The 26,413-nt window shown below is 43.2% G+C and overlaps 1 protein-coding gene, 1 long non-coding RNA gene and 1 other non-coding gene across 9 annotated transcripts in view; 1 reads left to right on the top strand and 2 right to left on the bottom strand.

Moving 5' to 3' along the window:
- The window catches only part of ALMS1 (ALMS1 centrosome and basal body associated protein), a 68,035-nt gene extending 49,331 nt beyond the window's left edge, over positions 1 to 18,704 (bottom strand). For all 7 annotated transcript variants that reach the window (XM_068679523.1, XM_068679527.1, XM_068679524.1 and 4 more), the window contains exons 1-3: positions 18,570 to 18,704; positions 8,954 to 9,088; positions 5,520 to 5,715 (exon numbers count right to left, since the gene is read on the bottom strand). In XM_068679523.1, coding sequence (XP_068535624.1) covers positions 5,520 to 5,715; positions 8,954 to 9,088; positions 18,570 to 18,653 — 415 coding nt within the window. In that variant the 5' untranslated portion in view covers positions 18,654 to 18,704. The remainder of the gene's footprint in view (positions 1 to 5,519; positions 5,716 to 8,953; positions 9,089 to 18,569) is intronic.
- Positions 8,008 to 8,078, bottom strand: TRNAG-GCC (transfer RNA glycine (anticodon GCC)). The gene has a single exon. It is a non-coding gene; the product is annotated as a tRNA-Gly (tRNA).
- LOC137855412 (uncharacterized) lies at positions 16,120 to 17,865 on the top strand. Its single transcript, XR_011095711.1, has 2 exons — positions 16,120 to 17,023; positions 17,109 to 17,865. It is a non-coding gene; the product is annotated as an uncharacterized lncRNA (long non-coding RNA).
- Positions 18,705 to 26,413: the final 7,709 nt, after the last annotated feature.

Below are 26,413 nucleotides of genomic sequence, written 5' to 3'. Positions count from 1 at the left end.
ATTTAAGCATATATAAGGAAAGGCTGTGGTTACTGGCACACACTCTAGAAAGCAGTAAATAAGATGCCAGCAGCATAGGGAATTCTTAGATCTTGAAGTATCATGTTAAAAAGCCTTATGCTTTCTATTTCCTCCTCCATTTAAAAACAAACTTTGACAAATAACAGGAAACTTTTCTTGATAAAAAGGTTTCTAGTTCTGCAAACAACATTAATGTGGAAAAAAAGCTATACAGCATGCTAAATACACTAATCCTACACCAAGGATGTAGTCAAAAATAAAGCACACCTAACCTACAGTGACCTTCTACTATCTAATATCTGACTTAAACCTGAATTTCGCACATGGCAAAACAAAAAAGGGGGGTTATTCAGTATTACCTAACTCTAGCCAGACACTTTATGTATACATTGCAGTGAGATGTTACCTGTACACCCAGACATGAGATCGCTAGGAGTGCTTTTTGCTTCATAAAGAACATGATTCCAAAACATCTCAGAAGTCACTCCAAATCCACAGCAACTAATTCAGCCATACCAGCTTTTCTGCTTGTGCTGTTACGGTAGAACAGGACCTCATTTCATCTTGCTAACATAATACTTAGAGAAAGAAGAAAAGCTTAGTGCAAAATGGTTTAGCATTCAGTATAGACCAAAAGCAATATAATAACTGTATCTTGGCAAAAGTCTAAGTTCAGGACTTACAATAAGCTACCTGAAGTTTCTAGGAAGGAAAAAGATGTGCTGGTCATTACTTTATGCTTTTGTATCACACAGGATTTTTCCTGTTCCTTCAACAGATGTATTACTTCTACCAAAGCTAAGTTTGTCCCAGATTTTGCATTTGCAGGTAGATGTCATCTTCTGTCCTGGCTTTCTTCACAGAATTCCACGTCTATTCACTGCTGAATTCACAAAACCCTTAAGAGCCACCATTTGTCAGGCTATTCCCAAGGCACTTTCAACACCATCCCTTTGAGCCAGTTGTTTAACTTCAGAACAAACAACCCCGAAAAGCAACATGCATACAAGCAGGTATAGGAACAGCAAATTGCAAGCTGAACTTGCCCTAAACTGGAAGCAACAGAGGCTTATTTTAAAAATATCGCAAGCAATCATGCTATTTGCCTAAAATTATTTTGTTTGTTTATGAAAAGAACAAAAAAAGATGGTGTAGTGAAACCAGCCTTAGAAGCAGCTTTATTCAGCAATTTCAGCGACATCCTGGAAAAGTGAGTCAGAAATATAATAACATAACAGGTGGATAACACTTGATTTTGCAGAGTGATCCTCTGAGGGATATCAGTACAAAGAGAAACACTTCAGGCTTAGTAACAGCATTGTTAAGAAATGCGTTTCCAAGAAGCGTATGCAAGGATATGCATAAAAGAAGTCCAGGTGGGTGCCATGGAAGCAAAGAAACAAAGAAAAATAAGTGCTATCAGCACGCAAGAAGTTAACATCCTGTAACTTAGTTACATCATCTAGACCCACAAAGGTTTGCACAGGGAAAACTAACACCACAATATTTGATTGGAATTGAGACAAAGCTAATTCTGAAAGCCAGAAGTTAAACATGCAGCACATGATCAAATTTGATGAAAGAACCAGCATTTAAGAGCAGAACTCTACACCTAAATGCAACAGGAGCATTGCAACCGATGGACAAGAAGCATGGCTGGGGGACTGCTGAACGATGGTTGAACATAGTAACTGGGGTGAGTAAGGAAGCAGAAATGCAATAAATGAAAAATAATGCAATAATTAGGTAAGGTAAGCAAGGAAACCGTTCTAGCCTGGGTAACTAGTAACTGGGTAATTAGTCTTGGCTAATTGTGTCTGCCATAGGTAGCACAGAAAAGGAAAATAAACCACTTATACAATATTAAAGGTTGGACTAAATGATCTTACGGGTCTCGTCCAACCTGAATGCTTCGATGATTCTATATGGGTATGGTTAACTACACACTACCTAGCTCTACCTTTACTTTTTTGTTTTAAGTGTGCAAACGCAAAAAGGAAAAGATAGAATAGTTTCAGGTGGAAAGGGCCAACAAAGATCAAGTCCAGCTCTCTGATTTCTGCGGGGTTGACCTAAAAATTAAAAACATATCATTAGGAGTATTAAATGAATGACTTAAAGGCAGACAGGCACAGGCAACCACCAGCTCACTGGGACATCTGTTCCAGCATCTAACCACCCTCTCAGTTAAGATTTACCAAATGTTCACTCTGACCCTCTCCTGGTGCAGCTCTGAGCTGTTCCCATGCATTCTGTCAATACATACTGGTGGGAAAAGATGAGCACCTCCCTAATTCCCCTCCTCAGGGAAATGCAGAAAACAAAGAGGTCACCCTCAATCTCCTTTACTCCAGGCTTAACAAACCCAGTGTCCTCAGCCTCTGCTCACAGGACAAGCATCCCAGCCCTTTCTCCAGCTTTGCTGCCCTCCTCTGGACATTTTCAAGGACCTTCACTTCTTTTTTTACGTTGTGGAGCCCAGAGCTGCAAGCAACATTCAAGGTGAGGCTGCACCAACACTGAACACAGCAGGAGAATGACCTCTTTTGAGTGTATGGCTCTGCTGTGTTTGATGCTTGATTGACACTTGTCTCCCAATCAATACTTATATCCAGCATTACTCCACCTCAAGCATAAAATCCAACAGTTCTTGTTAAATTTCATGCCATTGTTGATGGCCCAAGGTCTAATATGCTTTATAAATTAATTGCCATAGCTGAAACTCAAAGTTTTTTTTTTAAAAAAAGAGCAAATACAAGCAAATAAAGGCAATAAAGAAAAATGGATCCAATCAAGGTTGGCTCCACTCCCAAGAGTGATTAGTTTCTCTTGTTGGGTGAAAGATGTGTTTGCTATTATTAATGGGGATCATTTGAAAACAAAAGTCTTTGTTTCCACCATTTTGAGGATAATTATAAATTACTTCAATAAATCAGTAGTATAGTAGTATCACTTGCATCTTAAGATGCAGAGAATAATGTTGTGTTACTAGCAGAAGATTTCTGTTTCAAAGATGTACTGCTGCCAGTGAACTAAAAAACACAGAACCAGAAGGGACCAGAATATTCTGACTCCACATGGATGAAAATCGATGTAACACAGAATAAATAGAGGTAAAAAATTAAATTTTAGAACCTCTCAAATAAATCTAACTAAACCATGGCAATTAGATGTGAAGGGAAGCAACAGAAATGCTTATCTTCTCTAAAACAGAGGCGTTAGAACTGGAAAATATTTCTGACAGCAATATAAATTGTACCTAAAGGCAAGTGTTAGCAATTAGGTCCACTAATAGAACATTAAACGCTATAAATTATGGTCTATTGCTACAAAGATATCATTTATCTGAACACTCAATGCAGAAAGAAAATAAGAAAATGAACCACCCCGTGGTGGTGGAAGTAGATGTCTTTAAAGGTCCCTTCCAACCCAAACTGTTCTGTGATCCCATGAATAAATCAGTGCCTAGGCTGGTGCAAGTTCCAGGCATGGAAACAATACAACCATCTCATAAGATAAGATTAGAAAGAATAAAGAAACAGAAAACCTGGATCCTTTATGTCAGAAATAAAGATGACTGCCAAATAAGAGATGCACAATCCCCACTAGGATTACCAGAAGTAATCCATCAGTCACTCAGGATACCTCATGTGAGAGCTCATGGCGTATTAGCAGAGCTAAAAATGCATTGTGAAAAAGGGAGTTGTAACAAATGGGTCTGTCCTACAGGAATACAGCCAGAAGAATGCTGTACTCAAATGCAGCAGGAACTATTTCATATACAGGACGAATCAGCAGTTAATGATTCTCTCACTTAGGATGCTAGAAACGACTGCATGCGTGATCTTTCCCAGTATCCAGCTTGGTGAGGACAACTGAACTCAAAATGTCCTTCATTCACATATCAGGGATGAAATATATTCAGTGTCCAACCACATCATGCATTAGCTACTCAGAACTATACATGTATTGTCTGGAAGATTGCTGCATCAGCATTAGTAAGGCTGGAAAATAAACTTCTTGGTGAACCACAACAAATAGAACAAGAAGCTGAAGTATGAGGAAACACCAAGCCAGAAAGCCTCAAATTATGTCAGAAAACTAATAGCTAATTTGATTAATTGATGCAAAAACTCCAATTATTTACCATCAGTGTACTATTCTGGATGGTCACAGACATATCAGCTTTAAAAGCCTTCAGGTTTTTTGTATTTGAAACTGCATTGTTAATGACAATGCTTGTAATAAAGCAATAAACTGCACACAGCTTTCATATCTTCTCTATGATTAACGGTACTGAAGAGAACATACCAACTGAAAAAGCACTGCAAGGCCCAAATGACCAATTTAATACAGACATTAGATGTACCCTTAATGGAGTACATCCCAATACAGGTATCGTTTTAAGACAGAAATTTAAGGACTTGTAACAAAATCCTTAATGTTGATATGAACGAAGTAAGAGTTTGGTTGTGAACACATGTTCAAGGACCAGAACAGAAGGCTAATTAGCAGAAGACCCTGTGCTCTTACAGGATGATGACAACAAGGTTGCAGCATTTCATATACACGGTGCCTTTTCCTCTTAGCCCAAGAGGACAGGAGAATACAGCAAGGCACCACCCCATAACCAGAACTTGATAGTTTTGATAGCTGGTCTGTAACACAAAGGCTAGTGCATCCTAGCTAGGCCACCTGGTAAAAAATTAAAAAGTTGGTGGCTCTGAGTGCAACAGTGTGAGTGGGTGGACATCAAATTACTCAGACATTTTGAAAATTACCATCCCCTTCCCTGTAGTCTTTGTTATACTGACTTCCTACATGGGCAAATCCCTTTATCTGGATAGTTTGGGTCGCAGCAGTACAGTACTTCTAGCTAAAATTCCTCAGTTTTTCCTCTTATCTGCAAACGAATACAAGTACCAATTAATTAAAGAACAGCAGCATTTATACAGTACCTCTATAAAAGGCCATTGAAAACTTTTTAAAACTGTATTTGGAGATTGCTTTGGAACAAAATAAGCAGAGAAAGGTGGAAGCAGTATACAGCAGCTTGAATACATGAGAAAGGGGTGCAAGCATTCACACAAAGGTTTTTGACATTATCAATTACATCTACTTTACTGTTATGAAGTTAGCTAAGATTTATGACTAAAACTAATATGAATTTTAAAGATGCAGAGAATACCCAAACACCTAAAAAGAACCCCAAAAATTTCTAACTTGAATACAGTTTATTGTTAATCCTCCAGGAAAACAAGACTACAGTTTTACCTAAGAACAAAGATAATCAGTTCACCTATTAAAAGACCCAGGGAAGGCACACAAGCTCTCTATCTCATTTTGAAGACGGGCTTTGACAACAAAATTACACAGAACTTATTTTGTGAACACCAGTTCTCACAAGAAGTCAAATCCAATCCAAGCTGAGGACTGGTTTAAAAGGAAAAGTAAAATCCTAATCATTTAGCAGATTAATGATGCTGTGTTGAACATACCCAGCAGTAAGCCACGGGACTTATCTCCAGGATACTGCCTTCTGGATGTTTCTGCTGCAGACAGTACTCCTTCCTCCAGCGTAGGGAACTCTGTCAGGTCATTTCTATCACAAGTCAGGCCCAGCTTTGTCTCTGAGGCAGCAGTTAATCGGCTGGCATCCACTTCTGGGGGAAGGTGATACCATGACTCAATTTCCTAAGAACAAGTGGGGAGATTAAACCGTGCATCAAGAAAATTCCAAGACATTTGTTCCAAGGAATTAAAGCCTAAGTTTTGAAATAGCGAAGCTATTGCTTCCAGATTGTATTTTCTATACAAATACTCAGTTGTTAAAGAATTATGCTGCACTAATGAACTGCCAAAGTCCACTGTCAGTTCTCACCATGGCCAGAGTTCTCAGCATTTATTACCTGCTCACCAGCCTCCCATCACTTCTCACAAACCGAGCTCCATCTCCAAATCCTACAAATACAGGAGACATTTTTCCAAACCAGAATGAAATCTCACACTTCAAAACGACAACCCCAATGAAGACAAATGCTTCTGCAGGATGCTGGGCCAATACAGGACCTGACACTGTGTAGTAGAGGTGGTTTGCATTGTGTAACTGGGGATTAACAAGCAGAGCACTTACCAATTCAACTTTCACAGAATCACAGAATCACAGAATTTCTAGGTTGGAAGAGACCTCAAGATCATCGAGTCCAACCTCTGACCTAACACTAACAGTCCCCACTAAACCATATCCCTAAGCTCTACATCTAAACGTCTTTTGAAGACTTCCAGGGATGGTGACTCCACCACCTCCCTGGGCAGCCCGTTCCAATGCCTCACAACCCTTTCAGTAAAGAAATTCTTCCTAACATCTAACCTAAAACTCCCCTGGCGCAACTTTAGCCCATTCCCCCTCGTCCTGTCATCAGGCACATGGGAGAACAGGCCAACCCCCACCTCGCTACAGCCTCCTTTAATGTACTTATACAGAGCAATAAGGTCACCCCTGAGCCTCCTCTTCTCCAGGCTGAACAAGCCCAGCTCCTTCAGCCGCTCCTCGTAGGACTTGCTCTCCAGGCCCCTCACCAGCTTCGTCGCCCTTCTTTGGACCCGCTCAAGCACCTCGATGTCCTTCTTGTAGCGAGGGGCCCAAAACTGAACACAGTACTCGAGGTGCGGCCTCACCAGAGCCGAGTACAGGGGGACGATCACCTCCCTAGCCCTGCTGGTCACAGTGTTTCTGATACAAGCCAGGATGCCGTTGGCCTTCTTGGCCACCAGAGCACACTGCTGGCTCATATTCAGCCGACTGTCCACCATCACTCCCAGGTCCTTCTCTGCCTGGCAGCTCTCCAACCATTCCTCTCCCAGCCTGTAGTTCTGCTTGGGGTTATTGCGCCCCAGGTGCAGGACCCGACACTTGGCCTTGTTGAACTTCATACAGTTGACCTCAGCCCATCGGTGCAGCCTATCCAGATCCTCCTGCAGAGCCTTCCTACCCTCGAGCAGATCGACACACGCACCTAGCTTGGTGTCATCTGCAAACTTACTGAGGGTGCACTCAATGCCGTCATCCAGATCATTGATGAAGATGTTAAAGAGGACCGGCCCCAGCACCGAGCCCTGGGGGACGCCACTAGTGACTGGCCTCCAACTGGACTTGGCTCCATTCACCACAACTCTTTGGGCCCGGCTATCCAGCCAGTTTCTAACCCAACGAAGCGTGCACCAGTCCAAGCCAAGAGCAGCCAGTTTCTTGAGGAGAATGCTGTGGGAGACGGTGTCAAAAGCCTTGCTGAAGTCAAGGTAGACCACATCCACAGCCTTTCCCTCATCCACCCAGCGCGTCACTTTGTCATAGAAGGAGATCAGGTTCGTCAAGCAGGACCTGCCTTCCATAAACCCATGCTGGCTGGGCCTGATCGCCTGCTTGCCCTTCAAGTGCCGCAGGATGACTCCCAAGAGGATCTGCTCCATGAAAAGATTCTAGTTATAGAAGTTGAGTTCACACAGATAATGCCTGAGAGTTCTACCCTTCGTTTTGTTTTTTAATAGAAAAAGACATACAGGTCACGTGCAATTGGAAAGGTGCATCGTCAACTCACGTATTTCATTAAAGAATTTGCATTGGGATTACTGGGGAGTTAATTAAATGGATAATTTTTAATTATAGAAAAGGTACAGGCCTGGCAGGTGTAAAGACTTAAGAATAACAATGACTTAAGGCAAACCATTATCATGAGCGTATATAACATAATTATATATACGTTAATATAAGCAAGAAAGTGTCCTGGTAAGTTGGCAGAAGTACACAGAGCGCACAGAATCATTAAGGTTGGAAAAGCCCTCCAGGATCATCTGGTCCAACGACCCCTGAGTACAGGGCTATGAGCTGAGCACAGGGCTACGATCACCTCCCTGCTCCTGCTGGCTTATTCCTGATGCAAGCCAGGATGCTCCTGGCCTTCTTGGCACAAAAATTTTGGGCGTTTCTGCATTGGCCGGGAATCGAACCCGGGCCTCCCGCGTGGCAGGCGAGAATTCTACCACTGAACCACCAATGCCAGATGCAATCCACACATTGCTGCTACGAACTCAGCACCTTGCTGCAGCTCGGTTGTTGCTGAAGTTGCATCTTTGCTTTATAGTTGCAGGTTCTTTTGCCTTTTCAAACACTGCTAAGGTATTAAAAGCTACTTTTCACATCAGGATTTTACTTTGTAAGCTATCATCTTTGCTCAAGATTCTTTATAGTCTATTTGAAAACTCTGAGTTGATGAGAAATTTTGTTTCTGAAAAACTGTGATCTTAGGCACTTCTTGGAGTAGTGAAATATTTAGCAGCACATCCATTAGGCAGAACTACTGCATCACAATGTACGATTCTCCTTAATCAAATCAAGAACATGTCATTAAAACGAGGGACTAGAAGTAGTTGCACTTTATATGAACTGCAGCAGGGCTCTCTGCTAACACAGAAATCCAGTATTTGAGGCAGACAACTTAGAAGTAGCAGGATCAGGATTATAGTGAATTGCAAACTGGATACACATCACTGCTGCAATGCAGAAAACATTATACTGGATAATCTGTGTAAGTTAATAAGCAGGAAACAGAAAACAGAGGTCACCCCACTCTTCTCAGTGCAGGTATGTTCTCAGCTCAACTACTGGTGACTCAGTTTTGAACAGTGGATGTAAAAAAAAGGTTTTTTTTACCTTTTTTTTTTTTTTTTTTTTTTTTTACACCTGGATCAAGCCTGGATCAAGGCTAGACACCTTGACAGATTTCACAGCAGTCCTGTAGTTCTGCAGTTCCAAGATACAGAAATGCTGAACTTCATGAAGGGTGGGCCTAAATTATACCAGTAAAGCCCTTTATATTATTTTAAGTCGCATAATTAACCTTCAACCACAACAAAAAAAGCACAAGGCGAATACCTGATTAACGGCAGTTCTCTGACGTATCGCTTCTCCCAGGGAGATCCCGCTGGTAGCCGATGCCTGGGTCTCACTGCTGCTCTGGCTCAGTGATTCCTCCTTCCAGCAACGATGCGGTGGAGTTGTTGCAATAGGCTAAAAAAAAAAAATAATAGAAAAAATAATTTAAATGCATTTTTAAAGCAGAAAATTGCCAGATTTTCAACATGTGTACATATTTAAGCGACTGGAGAATTAAATATACAAAATAGCCAAGACATCCCCAATGCTGGAAGTTAGGCACCTACCCCAATGTATTTGGCCAGCAAACAAAATTCCATGGAGTCCCAACAGAAAGTGTAATTTTCTGCACATTAGCCACTCATTTTTGAGGGCCAGAGACTTACCTCTCGTTCCCAGCCCACGTACTTGCAGCTCTGAGTCAATCACAACCCTAAACTCACTGTCTAGACCAAAATCATTCCAGCATTTTTCCTGTTTTATTAACAACAGCCATTTTTGTTATCGTTATCTTATATTATTTTTGAGAAAAACAGAAGGCTTTTAATTTATATTCAGTTGATAATATTGATAGAAGTTTTTTAAACTCAATTATTAAAGACAACTTATGTAAATATCTTAAGGCAACGGCAAGATGATCTCTGTATTATAATTTAGCACTACCTGACTGAGGACGTGAACTGAAGTTAAATTGGACTTCTGCCTAGAAAAGCAGCTGTAACACTTTTCCCACGAGGTAGCAGAGGAATCTATTATAAAGACGTTCATCACGTTATAAGGGAAGAGATCAGACGCAAACTTAGCAAAAAAAAAGTCCAGAGCACAGACCTGCTTCACTGCAAAAGAAATGCTGAAAGTTCAGTATTTGAGATTGCTTTCTTTAGACAGGGATAATGCCAACTAAATCAGCTAAATTTACACCTGGATTCTGTTTAATTCTTCTTACACACAAAAAGCTGGCAAGGAAATGGAAAAAAAGGTTTAAAAACCTTTTTATTTTTTTATGTGACTGCTTGTAACTTAAGGAGGGACGACTTTCTACTACAGAGTCTCAGCTGAAGATGATCCTCACGCAAAGCACACCAACACTTTCAGTCCATCCACAAAAAATAAACTGGGCTGGGTCATCACCTACAGGCATTTGCGTCTTCCCTCTAAATCCCCATTACCAGGCAGCCAAACTTCCAGGGAAGGGCACATTGCCACCTCTACCAAGTCTGGGAACCTGCAGATCTGAACCTCTCCTGCCTCTAAAGAGTTTGCTCAGGGGGACCTTTAATTTTATTTTATTTTTCCTTTAAAATACATCACTTACTCAAATGCATACATTTAAAGAACAACTCTGGGGCGACACCTCTGCATCTTTTCCAGATGCAACCACACAGACCTCAACTCCACGCAGCAATCTCACAATTTTTAGCTTTAGGAAGGAGAATAATTGCCAAAATTCAGCACCATTCGGCACTTTCTTCCACGCAGCAGCAGCACCAAACCAAAAACATGCAGCTTTCCTTTGCAGGTGTGCAGCATGGCACTGACAGCTCACAGCCACGTGGAGCTTCTGGGTGGGTCAGCACCCCCAAAATTACCTGGAACAGCGAGAATATTTTTGGCTGCGTTTAGCACTCAACAGAGAGCTGTTGATTCTTGGTGATGAGGACTTTCTTTCCACGTTACTGCACCTTAAATGAAGATTTACGTGAAAAAAGAAGCTTCTCCTGAAAGCATCGCTGCAATGCTGATGAAGCTCCCCACTCCCAGAGCTAACAGCTCTGAAATTAGAGCTGCCAGGAGCTCCGTGATCCACAGGGATGGAACCAAGCCTCAGCCTGGCAGAAACCACAAGGTGAAGGCAGTGGTCACAGTCTTTTGTCCAGCCTTACCCACACGGAGCACCTCCAGCCCCTGCTGTCCTGGGGGCACAGGCAGGGAGGAGCAGCTCTCCTACACCTCTCCAAATTAATTCCCTGCACAAAAAAAAAAAAAAAAGGGTTTGCCTGGGCTTTGTGTCAAGACTAAAGGTAATAATTGTAGCCTGTATGCATATATTCAATCGCTGTTGCATTCCCCTAGTTTTTATTGTTCGCTCCACTCGAAGTCATTAAAAGAAGTGGCGCTGAAGTGTGCGTGGCAACAGCTCCGAATGCTAAATAATCCAGGAGCTATTTGGTAAATTAATTAAGGCCTGTTATTGAAAATTTGATTCTGCATCTTCAACAAAGGGCGACTTTATTCATCTCGCTGGAAATTAATAGCGTTAGGTAGGGGGCCCCACACTGCGCTTCGAAAACCAATTCCCCAAAAAATAGGTCCTGATTTTATTTAGCTATGCTCCGCGTGGCTAGTTGAGCGAGGGCTCCTCTTTAAAATAACCTTCTTTAGCCTACAGCGAGCAAATCCTCTCCAAATCCTTTCACTGTTTGTATACCTGCCAGCCACTTACATTAAAATCCTCTCTCTATGCCCCAGCAGTTGCTCTGCAGGCTTCCCACAAACGTGCCACTGGAACCACTTCACACAAGGAGAATCCTTCACCTCCTGAAGCCCGCTGATTAACTTGCTTACAAAGATTTAAAAAAATAAAAAAAAATTGTCTGACAACCTAAAGAAAATATAACCAAGGTGACAATTTCATTAACTCTTACAGACACAATCTGAATTTAACCCTCTTTCTTTTTCAGTGCACATGGAGTGATGCATTTTGGTCACTATGCCACAAGACAAGCGGCAAAGTTTCAAAAATTGTGAAAGTACGAATGAGTTTTGATGCATTTAGGACAAATAGTAATGTCCTAGAAGATCCCAAGCACAATTAAACCCAGAACTACCTAAGGTTCAATCGCTCACCCAGGAGAGCAAGGAGCCAAAGCAGCACTGCTATTGCCAAGAGGACCTACACAGTGCAAATCACAAACATTGATTCTTGGCACTAATTAGAATGCACATGATAAATATTTATCCTGTTTTTACTAGGCATGGAGACCTTAATGTATACAACACCACCACAAATCAGTGCCAGAGCTGAGCCCCGAGTAGCGTGGTATGACCACAACAGCACACACAGCTCCTGTTTGATGCTCTGCGCCTTCCTGTTATAAGAGTCAAAAAGAGAAGCACTTAGCATATCACTAGCCCAAGAGATTAAAGCATGAAATGAGAACGTGAAATAAGGGAAAACTTTGTTTTAATCACAATTAAATAATGATACACCTTAACAGCACACGGTATTACAATGGGAACTGCTGTCACTGTCACGGTGACACTACAGCATCAACATAAAAACTGTAGCTACAGAGAAGGGATATTTGCAGTCCCTTTCTATAAAACATTATTATTTTCATTATGCACCTCCCTGATCCAAACAAGAAAAGTACCTTTTTTGTTTAGGCAAACTGAAAAAGAGACAAAAAAGCCAGAAACACTCGCTGCAGGTCCCCTGCTCTATCCAGGTGCCCAGTTCTGATTTCCAGCTGACACCACTTCTTATCAAAATGCCCATAAATCATTCATCTTTCTGCAAAAGTACCCAGGGCTGGGAAGGAAGAGAATTTGAACGTGAGGAAAAAATGAAGCAGGACCACTGGGAAAGGAATATAAATAGTAAGGAGTTCTCCACTGAGACACGCTCTTCAGAAGACATCAATAGCACCCAAGATACCCCATGTGAAACAAACAGTTATTGTCAGTAACTGATGGATTTGTCCTGGAAGGCAATCCCCCTGGAAAACCAGCCATCCTACAAGTCAAAAGGTCCACAAATCAAGGAGCAACCCTACTGGCCCAGCATGAGGCTACCCACTGAAGCCATTTATCCATTATCCATACATTTATCCATTCCACTGCTGCTATTTAAATAGTTCAGCTGCACATCTGTCTCCAAAAGAATCACATCCATCAAGAGTTATCGGGGTCCTACAAACCGTTAGTTACTCTGACACAAACAAGTCAGAGCTTTTCTGGGGAGATTTCATGAATTTGCACCTTTAAAACTTCCCTCAAAGACAGAAAAAGAAATTTTTACACAACTGCAAACATCCACAGCCACACATTTCCTTTTTTTTTCCAAATTAAAGAGAATCAAAAGTCAATGATGCTCGAGGTACCGAAGCAACAGGACCCCAAGGAAAGCTTCCTGAAGTCAAGCACTTCCCATGCTGCAGGATTTTTTTTTCCTGGTATCTCCCAACCCTATTTTTTGTCACCCAGCAAACTCCCCAGCTCAGGGCTGGAGACCCACAGGCTTACCAGCAGGAGGTCCTCGTCGCTGCGTGCGTAAAGCTGTGCCATGCATTTAGCATCACTTTTTAGAGAAGCTTGACATGACATTAGCAGAACTCCACGAGGGAAATGCTCTTTCCTTTTCAAAGCCAGCCAAGTCACTCGGACCTCGCGTGTTACCAGCTGGAGGGAAGGGAAAGTGCAAACAGCACTTTCTGATTCATTATTTCGGTTTTAATCCTCATAGCAGAAAGCAATATTAAAGTAACGCTACAATGGAACAGATCTGCCATGTATTAGCACTCTGTGTACCAGGGCACATAACGAAGCAGTTGCAAGCAAAAATAAAAAAAAAGAGTTGGGATTGAGTAAATGAGTATAATCATCTCGGAGGGCTTCCGCATAGCTGAATTCAAATGAAGAAAAATTTAACCAGCTTTTTCTTCCCGCGATCCAAAAGTCAGCTTGTGCTGCTAAACACATAATGAGAAGGAAAAGGCGAAAATAAAGCTTCCCAAGCCCAGCCACCCCCACGCCCCACAGTGCCATTGACGTGCGTGGCAGGAACAGCTCCTGCTTGGCGTGCTTTGTGGGAAAAAAGACAGCACGCCTTGTAGGAAAAAAGAGGAAAGTTTTGGACCACTGAAAGTTTGGATATCCAGACTCGTTTCTGCTTATTTTATGCCGACCCACAGATCACCAAAAATACCCCAGTAGAAATATCCTACAATAGACCACAGCACATCAAAGATCATAGGAAAAAGAACGCCCTAGATGAGCAATTTGAAGAAAGAGATCTTCCCCAAACATCGGAAACACACTCTAACTTCTTCAAACTACTTTATTTCATCTCATTACTGCCTCCTAAAAATCACCATTAATTCCGATTAATTCAGGATTAATCTGTGTTGCAGTTTCCTTACCCAGCTGAACACGCAGCTGCAAAGTCATCAACATAGCAAGAGCAAGCAGCGGGGTTCAGGGGCAGCTCTTCCAACACCAGCAAGTGTCTGCACCAAATTACGGTGATCCTATAACAGTGCTAGAGACAGAAGCCACTCTGAACTTGCTTTTGCTACATTTCAAACTGCTAAATGCAGGATTCCCTTTCATTTTTTGAAGAACTTTCCTCATTTTGATGCCATCTTCCAGAGCGTTTGTCACTTTCCCCAGCATGGCTTTAGCTACTTATTTTCAAGGACTTACCATTGATCCCGCAATTAACTCATCAATGAAAATACTGAATAAGAATAAGCTAGGAAAAACATCAAGAGCTGCAATTGAAATGCCTTCCAAATGTGCTGTGTACTTCGTGAGCTTACCCCAAGATCACAAACCCCACTGACAAGACACAGTCATAACAACATCGCTTCTGGATCACTCACCCTTTCAAAGACTAATTCAGGGAGTTTGAAATTAATTGTTTCTCGACAAAAGTCACCCTTGGATGTTTTCTTAATTCCTTTCAATTAGTTACAAACAGTTTGTTCCGAATTCTTGCATTTTTGTGCTTTTATCACCTGCTGCTCGTGGTGAAACAAGCATAGAATACGCAAACACAATTAATGAATAATTGGACAAGTTCTTTCAGACAAATATCAATTCAATTTCAGACAAATATCAATTCAACCATCTGTATCCAGAACTGATTTTTGAGAGCATCTATGACTGAAATCCTTTCACTGGAAGTTTCTTCACTGCTGCAAAATTTGTGCTGGGTACCAAAGATCCTTGTTCACATTTATCCATTAGTTTACGTTCAAGTTTTATCTGGGAGGAGCTGTAAATGCTCTAAGTGGTCACAGACCATACCTGATTCTGGTTTTCCACAGCTTTTTCCCTGCCTAGGGAGCCACAGGGAGCGAGGTGTGAGCACACCACCAGACCCAGCCATGCCTGAGGATTAAAGAAACGGTTTTGCCAGGACACGAAGAACACAGGGCACGCTTTCTCACACCTGCCCTGCTCCTTCCACAGTGTATTTATCAGCTGGTAATAAATAATCAAGGAAAAGCAAAGCAGCTGCCATGCAGAAGCACTTCAAAGGCTGCATGCAAAGGCAGAACTCCATGAATGCTACAGAAACACAGCTATTCCACCACAACCCAACAATTTGTCGTGGTTTTGTAGCCCGTATCAAACCTGCTTGGTGTGTAAGTATAAGGTAGTCTCGCTCCTCATTCAAATGCAGAATAGGTTTTTACATCAGAGTTGGTCTTGGCCAGAAGCCCGGTACCACGAGCTGCTGAAAATTGTCAGCGTTTCCGTGCAGCAACTGAAACCAACAGCAAAATCCCCATGGTCTGCAAATTCTCTAGTACTGGAGCTTCATCTGTGAGCTTACCTAGAAGTAATATGGATTTCAGGAATAGGATTCGAAGAATGTAACGATGATTTGGTGTTGTCAGGTATGATAAGGGAGATAATCTGCGTATTTCCACAATAGGCACTGACACTGCAGAGGCTGCTAGCACAGCGTTGTGAATCTTTTAAAAATAGGAGTTTACAGGCAGGGTTATAGCATCAACAGATTTATGGATTGTCCCAAAAAGACAGGGGCAAAATTAGTCATTTCTGACTAATTTCATATCCATCTGGATATGGTCAAACAAACCCAGCCTCCTCTGCCTCTCCTCACGCACCACCAGCCCCGACCCTCCTGGAGGCCTCCAGGGAACTCGGATGACTCTGTTCACCTCTCCTGTGGTGGCAAAAAAAGGTGACAGGACCTGGTGAGGCCAAGAAGAGGGAACACGCAGGTGCCTCCAGCTCCTACTTACACTTTACTTACTCTTTAATAGAGCCCAGCAAGCAGCCAGCCCATAAGCCCTTTGAGCAGGCACTGAGGGTTAAGGAAGATGTACACGAAATTATGATGTTATCCCACTTCTTTGGCACTGAACATGGACTGCCCTATTAATTCCAAACTAATTATTTTGGATTTACAAGTACAAGAACACACCGAGTTCCTGACATCAGCTAACACCGCTACAGCCTCCTCAGTAATCTCACAGCGAATAATCAGAACAAACTTTCCTCCAAGCATCAAGCTCTTCTGCATTTTGTCTTTATTTGAATTAAATAGTTCAAGCATCTACCTGAGATTTCAGAGCTGCTCGTTTCGCATACAGCAGCTAAACCATCTTAGCACCATTCATATAAAAAAAAAATCCCTTAATTGCTTACTATCTAAATTTTAACTCCAGCATGAAGTGTTCCTGAATGCTTTTAAGTAGAGGTCAACAACTTCTCTACATTCACTGCTTTGCATCAGTAAAAACGCCACTCATATCCCCAAGTTTTAGATTTTTGTGTAGATAACAGGTTACAGCTCTTGAAAGTATTATCTGTCATCTGAGGTTTAAGAAAATGCTCATTCCTTTATCGCTTCCATACTAAATTATCACTGAAATAAAAGGTACTCTGTCAGATGTACCCTAATACGATGTTTCTACTTATCTTAAAAAAGCAAAAAATAAGTATTTCTAATGATCAACGATGGACTTTACAGACTTTACAGAGGCACTAATACACAGTGCTTAAGAGCACGAATCACAACCTTGATCCTATTGGATCTTAGTTGCAATACACAAGTTTAACTAAACTGAGGATCAAAAACTTTGCTGCAATCATCCTCACAATCAAAACCAAACCAAAACCAAACTGTTTTCATTGATAAAACAATAGCATAAACAGGAAAAAGGAGCACTACATTGGTGACAGAATTTTCTCTCATTCAGAAATTTCTCTCATTCAATGCCAGCAGTTCCGTAACATCTTTAAATCATCAGAAACTGGCACTTCAGCAGGAAGATACAGCCCCAGCTTCTCTTCAGCAAGCAAAAACTTGAGGTAAGAGTTGTCTACATGTTTCTTGAGACAGTTTTGAACGCAGTTAACAGCCCACTGCCTACCTGCATTGATTTTTGTCTATCAGAACAGACAGCACCGACAAGAAGCAACCAGGACACAGCAGCACGTTACTTCTCTTGGTGTAGATTTCCTGATTTATGTGGCACTCACGAAATCACAGCCCTAGGTATTACAGCTTACAATCATGGGTCTTCAGCATTAGCCTCTATTTTATCTATACAGTCAAGTGACAAAGAATCTCTTGCAACAAAAATGTGCAATAAAAGGTGTAAGAGCAACCATGCTGGGACAAACAGAAGGTCCAGCTGGCCTCCTGCCTACCTGTACCTGCATCCCCTCGACCCACAGCAGAGGTAGCACTCCGGTAACAGGCTTGGCTCAGCTCCATCTGGTATTCCCAGGCCTGAGCTCTGGTTGTCAGAGCAGCAATTAATCCTCAGAGCTAAACAAACGCAGAGAAGGAAGCACTGGCCACTGCGAAACAACAAAACATGAAACCCAAAACGGGTCAGAATGAACTGAGCTATGATGAATACTATGAAGATAAGATAAGGAGCAGGACGCAAGTCCACTGGTCTCAACCATCATATACAACTGGGTGCCACAAATTAAACTATGAGACTTGTCCATCTGTAAATCAGCGTTCAGATTAACTTCATTTCTGATAAAATATATACAAAAACACACAATCACGGTGCAAAAAACTTCCCTTTGGTTGTACAAAACTTACTCACATGACTGCCTCCACTCTTTATTTTAGTTTCTATTCATTTTTCTGATAAGATGGGAAGCTGTACCAATCCATAGTTCTTCCCAGGGAATGTTGACAGTTGGACCAGATGATCTTGGAAGGTTTTTTCCAACCTTAATGATCCTATGCCTGCAAAAATCACTGACACCTACCACGGGTTGTCACTCGGTGGTGGCACCTCGGAGGTCCTTCAGAGCTCCAGGGTGAAGCTCTGGAGTGATGACCACGAGATCCTTGCAGCTTTACGTTGGTGTTGATCCTTTATACCTCTCCTCGTACGCATTTTGGGACGTGACACACATAAAAATCTCCAGCCCCAAGCACTCAACATCAGCTGCTCCCCAACAGCCTGGGACGTGGGGACACGTGCGGGTGCCGCGAGCCCTTTCTGCTTCTTCAAAGCACCGAGCAGAGAGCGGGACAGGTACCCACAGGTGCCACAACCATGCAAATATCACAGGCAGCTCCCCAAAGTCCCCAAAACGAGCAAATTTAGGAAGATGCCGGTCCCAGAGGGTGGGATGTGGGGGATCTCCAGGGCTCCCCCCTTGCCCCCACAAAGTACCCGAGCTCCTTCCCTCCAAGGGAAGCAGAGGAGAAGGATCAGACCCCCCCACACACTGCCCTGAGGGGGTCGTGTCCCCATCCCCTCAGCAGGGCAGAGCCAGCAGCCCCCAGCCCACCCCCCAAACACCACCGAAACCAGCTCAAAACAGCCCAAACCCCCCTCAAATCCCTTCTTCCCCTTCCCCACACCCCCCTACGGGTACTCACGGGCACCTCCTGCTCCTCCTCATCCTCATCTTCCTCCTCCTCCGGCTGCCTCCGCTCTGCCTCACAGCGCGGCCCCTCCGCCATGGCCGCCCCCCCCCCCTCCCTTAAGCCCCGTCGCTAGGGACTCGCCCCCCCCCCTCCCCGCGCATGCGCGGCCCGCGGCGGTGACCGTTGGGAGGGCGCCATGGCGGTGCCCGGATGGGAGGGAGGGAGGGGGGAAATGGAGGGGGGCGCTGTCATGGCCGCCATCAGGCCTGAGTGTCACTAAGCACTATCCCCTGTCACAGAATCACTTCTGCCCTCCGTTGGGGTACTCAGGGAGGAAAGCAGAGCCTCACGTCTCGCCTAACGCAGCCACAGTGCTGTCGCTGCGAGTGCACACCGTGATACGTGATGTTTCTGCTGCTTTAGTCAGGGAGGGATGTCCCCACAAAAGCTGGGTGCTGTGTTTGCTCGGCTTACCCTCCCTCTAAAGCATCCACGAGCAGCAGACATTGCAAATTGCTGAGGTGACGCAGTGACAAACCTTCCTCCAGTGCCATGGAAGAGGCTGGGGGTCGCTGGCTGAAGCTTGGCGATCGGTGTGCAGCGAGCGATTTCTTCATAAATAATCTTCATAAACTTACCCAGCTCCTTCTCAAAATCATTTAAGCTTTTCTGGTGCTGGTAAAGCCATACATCCACCCGTCGGTATGAATACAGATTCAGGCTGTCCACCTCGCTGCGTATAAGACAATAAATAACTGCGCCAGCCTTCATTCCCTGCTAAGCAGAGGGAAGCTGAGATAGGCTGAAAAATAAAGGCGCTTTCGTGACATTTTCTGTCTCCCAAGTTATTTATTCTCCTCACAGCAGTTATCTGCCACGTATCCAGCGTAACATCTCCCAAAGGGCAGTGTATGTTCATTTTTGTCTCTGTTGGTTCTGCAGCCAATTGGGCATTATTTTTCGGTACTGGATAAATCAGAGCAGTCAAATGCATCGAGGAAAACATTCCTTAAAATAACTAAAACGCTCACAAGAAAATGCGGCTTTATATCCAAACCCGTCTCTTAATACAAATGCAATTAAATTTTGCTGGTCTCAGCCCATCCTAGTCCTTGCTTATGCACATCCCCAAAATCATCGCCTAGTAATTTACAAGTGAAACTTAAGGGAAAAAAATCGTATGCGGAGGTGTGCCTGGGAAAACTGAATGAGGAAGATAAGAGGCAGCAATAAAAAAAATAAATACCTCTGCAGGAAGCAGCTTCCATTCTTGCTTTTAGTGGGAACTACAAGGAATAGCCTGTTTGATTTCAGTGCCATTTTCCCCTAATTACAGTGGTACAAGGGAGAGCAGAATTTAGCCCGTACGTTGTAGTGCTAATAACAGTTCCAAATGTCATCTGTGAGAAAGCTTGCCATTTGCTTTTCTCAGCTGCAAATGACTGAAGGGCTTCTCTTGTCATACAATACAGAAATTCTGTCATACCCTTTATTTTTAGAAGAGCAATTCACAGGCAGAGAGGGGAGGAGGAAGGGTTTTCTGAATGTTTATCACTTACACATCATACAGGAAGCTGTTCAAATTCTTTATTAATTTTCTAACAATATTCAGAGACTTACTCAGTCTGAGATGTAATATGTTAAAATCCTTTTCAATAAAATGTCACTTGAAATGAAAATTAGTGAGGAATTAAAAACAGGCCATCACTGTGGAAGATTATTAGAGAACCAGGCCTGACCAGCCCTGCCTGGCTTGGTTTTCCCAAAAAACTATGTAAATTCCAGGGGCTTTTAATGGTGAAATGTATTAAAACATAGCAATTAAATAATGCGCTATTTCCAAAGCAGAATATAAAATATAGGTGTCCCTTGTAACTGCAGATACCTTGCAAAAAGAAATATTTAAAAATCAGGTCCTGGCTTGTGCTTGTGATGTTAATTACAAAGCTTTTGGCATAGGGATTGTTTCTATCTCATGCAAAAGCACTCAGGCAGATGGGGACTCCTCATGTGGCCTCGGTGGAAATGTTTAATAAAAACAGGTACATAGTACTGTGAATGAATTATGACCTGTTAAATAAAAGTCTCTGTCCTTACTACAGCTGGTGATACCAGGCAACCTGAGATGATAGAGAGAAAAGTAACCTATGAATGGCTGTGGTATCCTCAGCTACTGCGCTTTTTGACAGTCTTCTTGTCACACCGACAGAATCGGAGACTGTTTTTCAAGTATTTTGCCAAAGATCTAATTGAGTTTTCAGGCTGTAGAATTTGGATGCACTGAGGCACTTGGAAATTCAACATCAGTGAGAGCCAGTCAACACGATTCTTCAGCTGGCCTGGGAAATCTCAGCTATTTTAGCGTGTGTGTTTGTGAACACTTAACAGAGCTTGCCCTGCTATGTCTTTTCCTGGTTTGTGATTTAAAAAATGTATTTGGTTTTTAAAAAAAAAAAAAAAAAAAAAAAGTAGGTAAGTGGTGAATGGGTGAATGGCAACAGATAAAGTGTGTCAGTGGGCAGAAGGGTGGGCAGCAAAGAAAAAAAAGTGCTCGTGCTCAGGAAGACTTGATTAGGCAGGTGACACAATTAGCGAAAGGACAGTGGGAGTGCTGTGTTAAAAGAGAAGCTGCAATGTGTATGTATTAGTGCAAGCTAGGGAGTTCAAACTAGGGATGCAAGACATGAAACCAGGTATTAGGATAACAATAACAGTGAGTTAGAACTCACGACTAGAGCACAGACACCAAAGAATAAGTTCTGTTTGGGAAAGAAGATAAATGAATGGGAGCCTGTGCTACGTGCCTGGGTTTACTGGGCTGCAGATATAGCATAGGAGCTGGAACACACAGAAGAGAACTGGAGTAGGACAACGGGATTTTGAGGAAAGCTGTTAAAAGGTTTTTTTCTCTGCTGCCTGCAGTAGTGCTATCTGCCATGATTACTGAAATCCAATTGGAGAAAGCTGGAGGCTTGATTAACTGATTCTAAGTTATATGGAGGGATAATCAGAATCTGGGCTTGGCTGCTGTCTTCCATCTCAAAAGAGCAAACTGGGATTAAACCAAGAGAGCTACTTAAGGAGATGAAATGACCTGAGGAACTTGGGTGCCTGGGGTAGCTAACCGTCCAAGTTAGGTGAACTGGTAAAATGCCTGAAATCAAGTTAGAGTCAAGCTCTGGGGACCTGAGCATGGAGAAAGCTTGAAATTTCTTTCTGTCAATGATACATGGCTTGTTTAAAATTTATGCCCCATGTTAGAAGGGAAACTGCATCAAAAGTCTCTGGATCTGGGTGGAAAACAACCTCAGAGTGGATGCTGTGAATAATCAGGGGCTCTGAAACAGGGATCAGGAGGACTCATCACCAAGAAAGCTTTATCCGAGGGATGAGAAAGCTTAGGATGCAATTACAAGCATGAAAGGGTAAGCTGGGATAAAACAGGATCCCCAGCACCTTCCTCCCAAAGAGTGGGTGATGCTGAGCCCTGATTTCAAGCAAAAGGAGAACCTCGTAGCCAACCTTTCCCCAGTGACCCAGAGCAGGCTGGTGTGCTGCTTGTTGGCATCCCCTCTGACAACAGACACTGCAACTCCTGCAACTATCACAGCCACAGATTGAGGACTTGTGTCTTGACTCACATGTTATGCAATCCTTCTCCTCACCAGGAAGCTCGAAAGAACCTATTAAATCTGCCCACACAGCGTCTCTAATGCCTGAGCTGAAAGTGTTAGAAAATTATGATAGATTTATGGAGCCCTTCTCCAGATTTCAGACAAATTAGGGGAAAGTTCCTTCAGAAAAATGTTCAGCTAATTATGGATTTTCCAGCTGAGATAATGTTTGGAGGTCTAACTTTCTCTTTAATTAAATCAGAGGTTTACGACTGAACGCTTACATTTCTGGTTGGAGTCCGTGGGGAGTAGCCTTTGAATTGGTAAATCAGCTGCCTGAATAAACCACTTGTCAAGCTAAAATGCTACGTTCCTTGAGTTATGTGCTAAGTTTAAAAAAAAAAAAAAATGAATTTAATGGGGATGAAAAACGGCAAACTGTCAATGCTTGGAAACTGAGTTCTTCCTTTTACCTGCTGGGTTAGAATAACACCTGCAGGACTTTCTGCCTGTGCCACCCCACCAGTGTGCTTCAGCTCTGGTGGCAGAGGCCCTCAGGATTGTTTGCACCCCATCACCCATTCAGACTTTGCTTTTTGCGTTGTCTAGGGCTGTCAGAAATACATTAACTTTTGCTAGTTGTCTTGGTGGCTTCTGGATGCTTCAAACCTGCTTGTGCCTGGCCTTCTTCAGACAAATCTCTCTGATAAATTGGAAAGAGCTGAAGTGTCTGGTTTGTGTTTGAAGTGTGGAGAAGTCTAAAAGTTTCCAATCTGTCTTCAGTCTACTTCAGTCTAGCAGTCGGTAACTCCATCTACCACAAGAATGCCATCATGCCGTGGCATCCAAGGGATCTGAATTACAGGCCAAATATAAAAATTTAGCTGATTAATTAAAACACCTGAGTTTAAGTCCCTACACAGGGGGTTCCTACAAGTGGATTGTGTTTAAAACCCTCTACAGTCAGTGACAATGCAGGAGGGGATCCTGTTTCCTAAATATATAGGACCTAGCTCAACCTGAGGTCCTTGCACATCCCCGTGGAGTTTGTGGGGTGAAGGCCTTCACCCGTCTACAGGAGCGATTCTGGAAATGCAGTCAGCTAATGAGACGTGGGTATCTGCTGTAGGGTCAGCCGAATCACTCCTGCACCTCACAAGGCTCAGCCCTCGGTACTTATCCACATCCAGTGCCACCTGAGAAGTGGCGGAGTACCCAGGACGTCTGTGTGGGGCCTGTAAATCTGACACCAGCCTTGTGGGAGACCTGTGCCCGTGTGGAAATGGACACACGATACGCCGCTGGGCATCTCAAGTAGCGCTGGGTGCCCGTGTTGGGCAAAAGGCCCAATCCTCGGATTTTTAATGAGGGTAAAGGGAGCTTAGACACCTAACTCAGATACAGACATCCCTGTGTTCGCATGCTCCTGTTTGAGGAGCCCCAGCTACACTTGGTTGACTTGCACGTTCCCAAAAGGAGCCACTCACTCACTCACTACTCTCCAGACACTTCTCTGAAGGCTTTCTGAAGCAATCTGCTCCTTTCAGCTCTGACTGTAAACCCACAGACGGATTTTCTCTGCCCTCCAGGTGACCATTATTGACGTGCTCATCCCCCTCAGCTCCATCCCACCTCCACTCTTCCCTCTTTTCTACTTTTACCTCTTTTCCCCTTTTTTTCCCACTGCAGGGCTGCCCAGTTCTCTGCTCCTGCACTCACCTGCAGGCTGTTGGGATGGATAAATAGCACGGCACTCATCCCAAGCTATATTCCTACAGGATCGGCTTCTAATTGGAGCTCAAGAGTGTCAGCCTCTTTTGTAGTCTGTGGGGAAAAATCATGCTCTTTTAGGGCATGAGTCAGCTGATCTGTTTTAAACATCTATTTTAGGATGAGATGAAGCGTGCCCTCAAAGTTTCTTTTCTTCTGTGTTGACTTTAAAGGGAGCCCAGGGTGTCTTGCTCAAATAGAGTTATCTGTAGTATGAAAGCCTATCTTTGGTCTGATGAATCCCAACATTAAAGAGCAAGGGTGACTTCATTCATTAGATATTCATTCTTTTGAGTGGATTCACTCAATCTCAAGTTCTGCTACCTGGCTAATGCATTATTAGACTCTTGCACTGATAACTCCTTAAAGTTCCCAATCTTCTCAGCTCTGCTTCTCTGTCAGAGGAGGATCTTGCCTAATACTTCCATGAGTTTATGGGCAAAATATAGTGTGACCCCTCCCTATATCTGTGCTTCCCTGATCTCCGTCTGCCTTTCATTCTTCTCCTGCCCCACCTGCCTTTCTCCCTCCTCAAAACTCACTGAATACACAGTTGCTGCCACAGAATCATAGAAACATTTAGGGTTGGAAGGGATTTGGGGAAGTCATTTAGCAGATCCAACTAGATGAAGTTGCTTAGGGCTTTGTTGAGGTGAGTTCTGAATACCTCTAAGGATGGACATACCAAATTTATTTGGATTCTTCCACCAGTGTCCATCCTTTTCCATACCTAAGATGTGCTCATTCCAGGGTCCCTCATGACTTCTTTAGGGTTAAATCTCAGCAACAATGCTACATCCTCACCTTCCCTCAGCAGTCAGTTCCAGAGGTGACAGTGAACTTCTTGAAGTCTTGTCTTTCTCTGGCATCCTTCTGTTTCTCCAGTGGATCCTTCAGTATGTATTTTGGAGAATTTCTCTTCTTGCTCCCAGGGTCTCTGCGTAGGTCTCACAGGGCTCCATATGCCACATATGACAGCTCTCACCTTTGACTTGGGTCTCCTTCCTGGACTCCCACTCAATCTATCTAAAAATCTCTGACCCTTTCCACCTGAAGGCTCAGAGATGCACTCCCACCGCCAGCCATCTCTCAGCCTAAATGCTGTGTTGTCCTCTTCTCTGGACTTCACAGCCTGACCCCCCTTATTGAAGGGATAGCTGCCAAACCAAACATTTTCCTCCAGTTGCCCTGTTCTCTGTGTCTTTTGGCTCTCTCCCCTCCATTGCCTCCAATTCAAGAGCTCGCTCTTCATTTTCAAGGTCCTCCCTACTTACTGCCAGGCATCCCTCATCTTTCATCAGCATCAGGAAGCCAGATTTTTTTTTTCTCTCACCAGGAGCAAGCTGGCACTACCTCTGGACTGATGTCCAACCTCTGTGCTGATGTGCAACCTCAGTGCCCGTGTGCAGACAAACACCTCCAAGCCCTTCCCCATGCCACTGCCCCCGTTTTGCTGCGATTCCTGCAGAAAGCTCTCCAGCAGCCCGACTGGGGTGCTGAGCTGACTTCCCGTCATGCTGGCTGACATTGTATCATTGTTTTCTTGCTTTCCTCCATCTGTCTGTTTCCATCTGTTATATCTTGCCTTATCCTTAGACCGGAGCCTTTGAGAGGCAGACTGTCTTTTTGATTGCTGTGCTCGTGCAGCACATGGCACAGCGTGGCCCTGGTGTGTGAGCAGGGCTGGAAGCATTTTAATGATAAACATACAATAAAATAACAGTGGCACACTCACAGCAGTGGGCACCCAGCTTTCGGCTCTCACGAGAAAGAAAAAAGGCCTTAAAATTGTACAAGACTTCATCTCTGTTCCCCAAATCCTCTTCCGGGGTAATGGGAAACTACCTCCATTTTAACTCTCTGATTGTCCTTAAATTACTTATAATTATCAGCCTCCAAAGTGAGACCAATAACACGGAACCGTAGTTCATTTTCAGACTTGGCTAAGAAAAGGCTGTAAGCAGACTGAGCAATTCCAATTCGAAGCAAATTAAGGATTTAAATTTAGCATGGCAACCAAAATCCTACAAATCATAAACCGCCGCCCCATGTTAAATGCACAATCATCTTCTTCTCATAGTCGGATGTTACACAGAATCCTTGTCATTTGGTTTCTGACCAGTCTAAAATCATCGTTGCGGTATTAGTCATGCAATGAACGTCTGGGAACTCACAATGCTTAACATTTTGTTTCCTTCTTACTTCACGGAAGGGTTTGGGTGGGTTTTTTTGGAGTACTTTACTATTAAAGTACAGTATAATACTATTTTTGGACAGAAATCTTTAACATTAACAGAGTTTTTATGCTTTGCAAAAATAAGAGACCTACACGAGACACTGTCTTATTTAAATGTTCATTCTTCATTCTTCAACTTGATGTTGAGTAGCAGAAGCAGTAAGTGATTTTGCTCTTAATCACATTAATGAACTTGATTATTTTAGGAATCCAAGCTGCTGAGCAAGTTACCTATT

Source organism: Anas acuta, chromosome 4, assembly GCF_963932015.1.
Source record: "Anas acuta chromosome 4, bAnaAcu1.1, whole genome shotgun sequence".
NCBI lineage: Eukaryota > Metazoa > Chordata > Aves > Anseriformes > Anatidae > Anas > Anas acuta.
The sequence above is the reverse complement of the archived record's forward strand: the minus strand, read 5'-3'. Positions and strand labels throughout refer to the sequence as shown.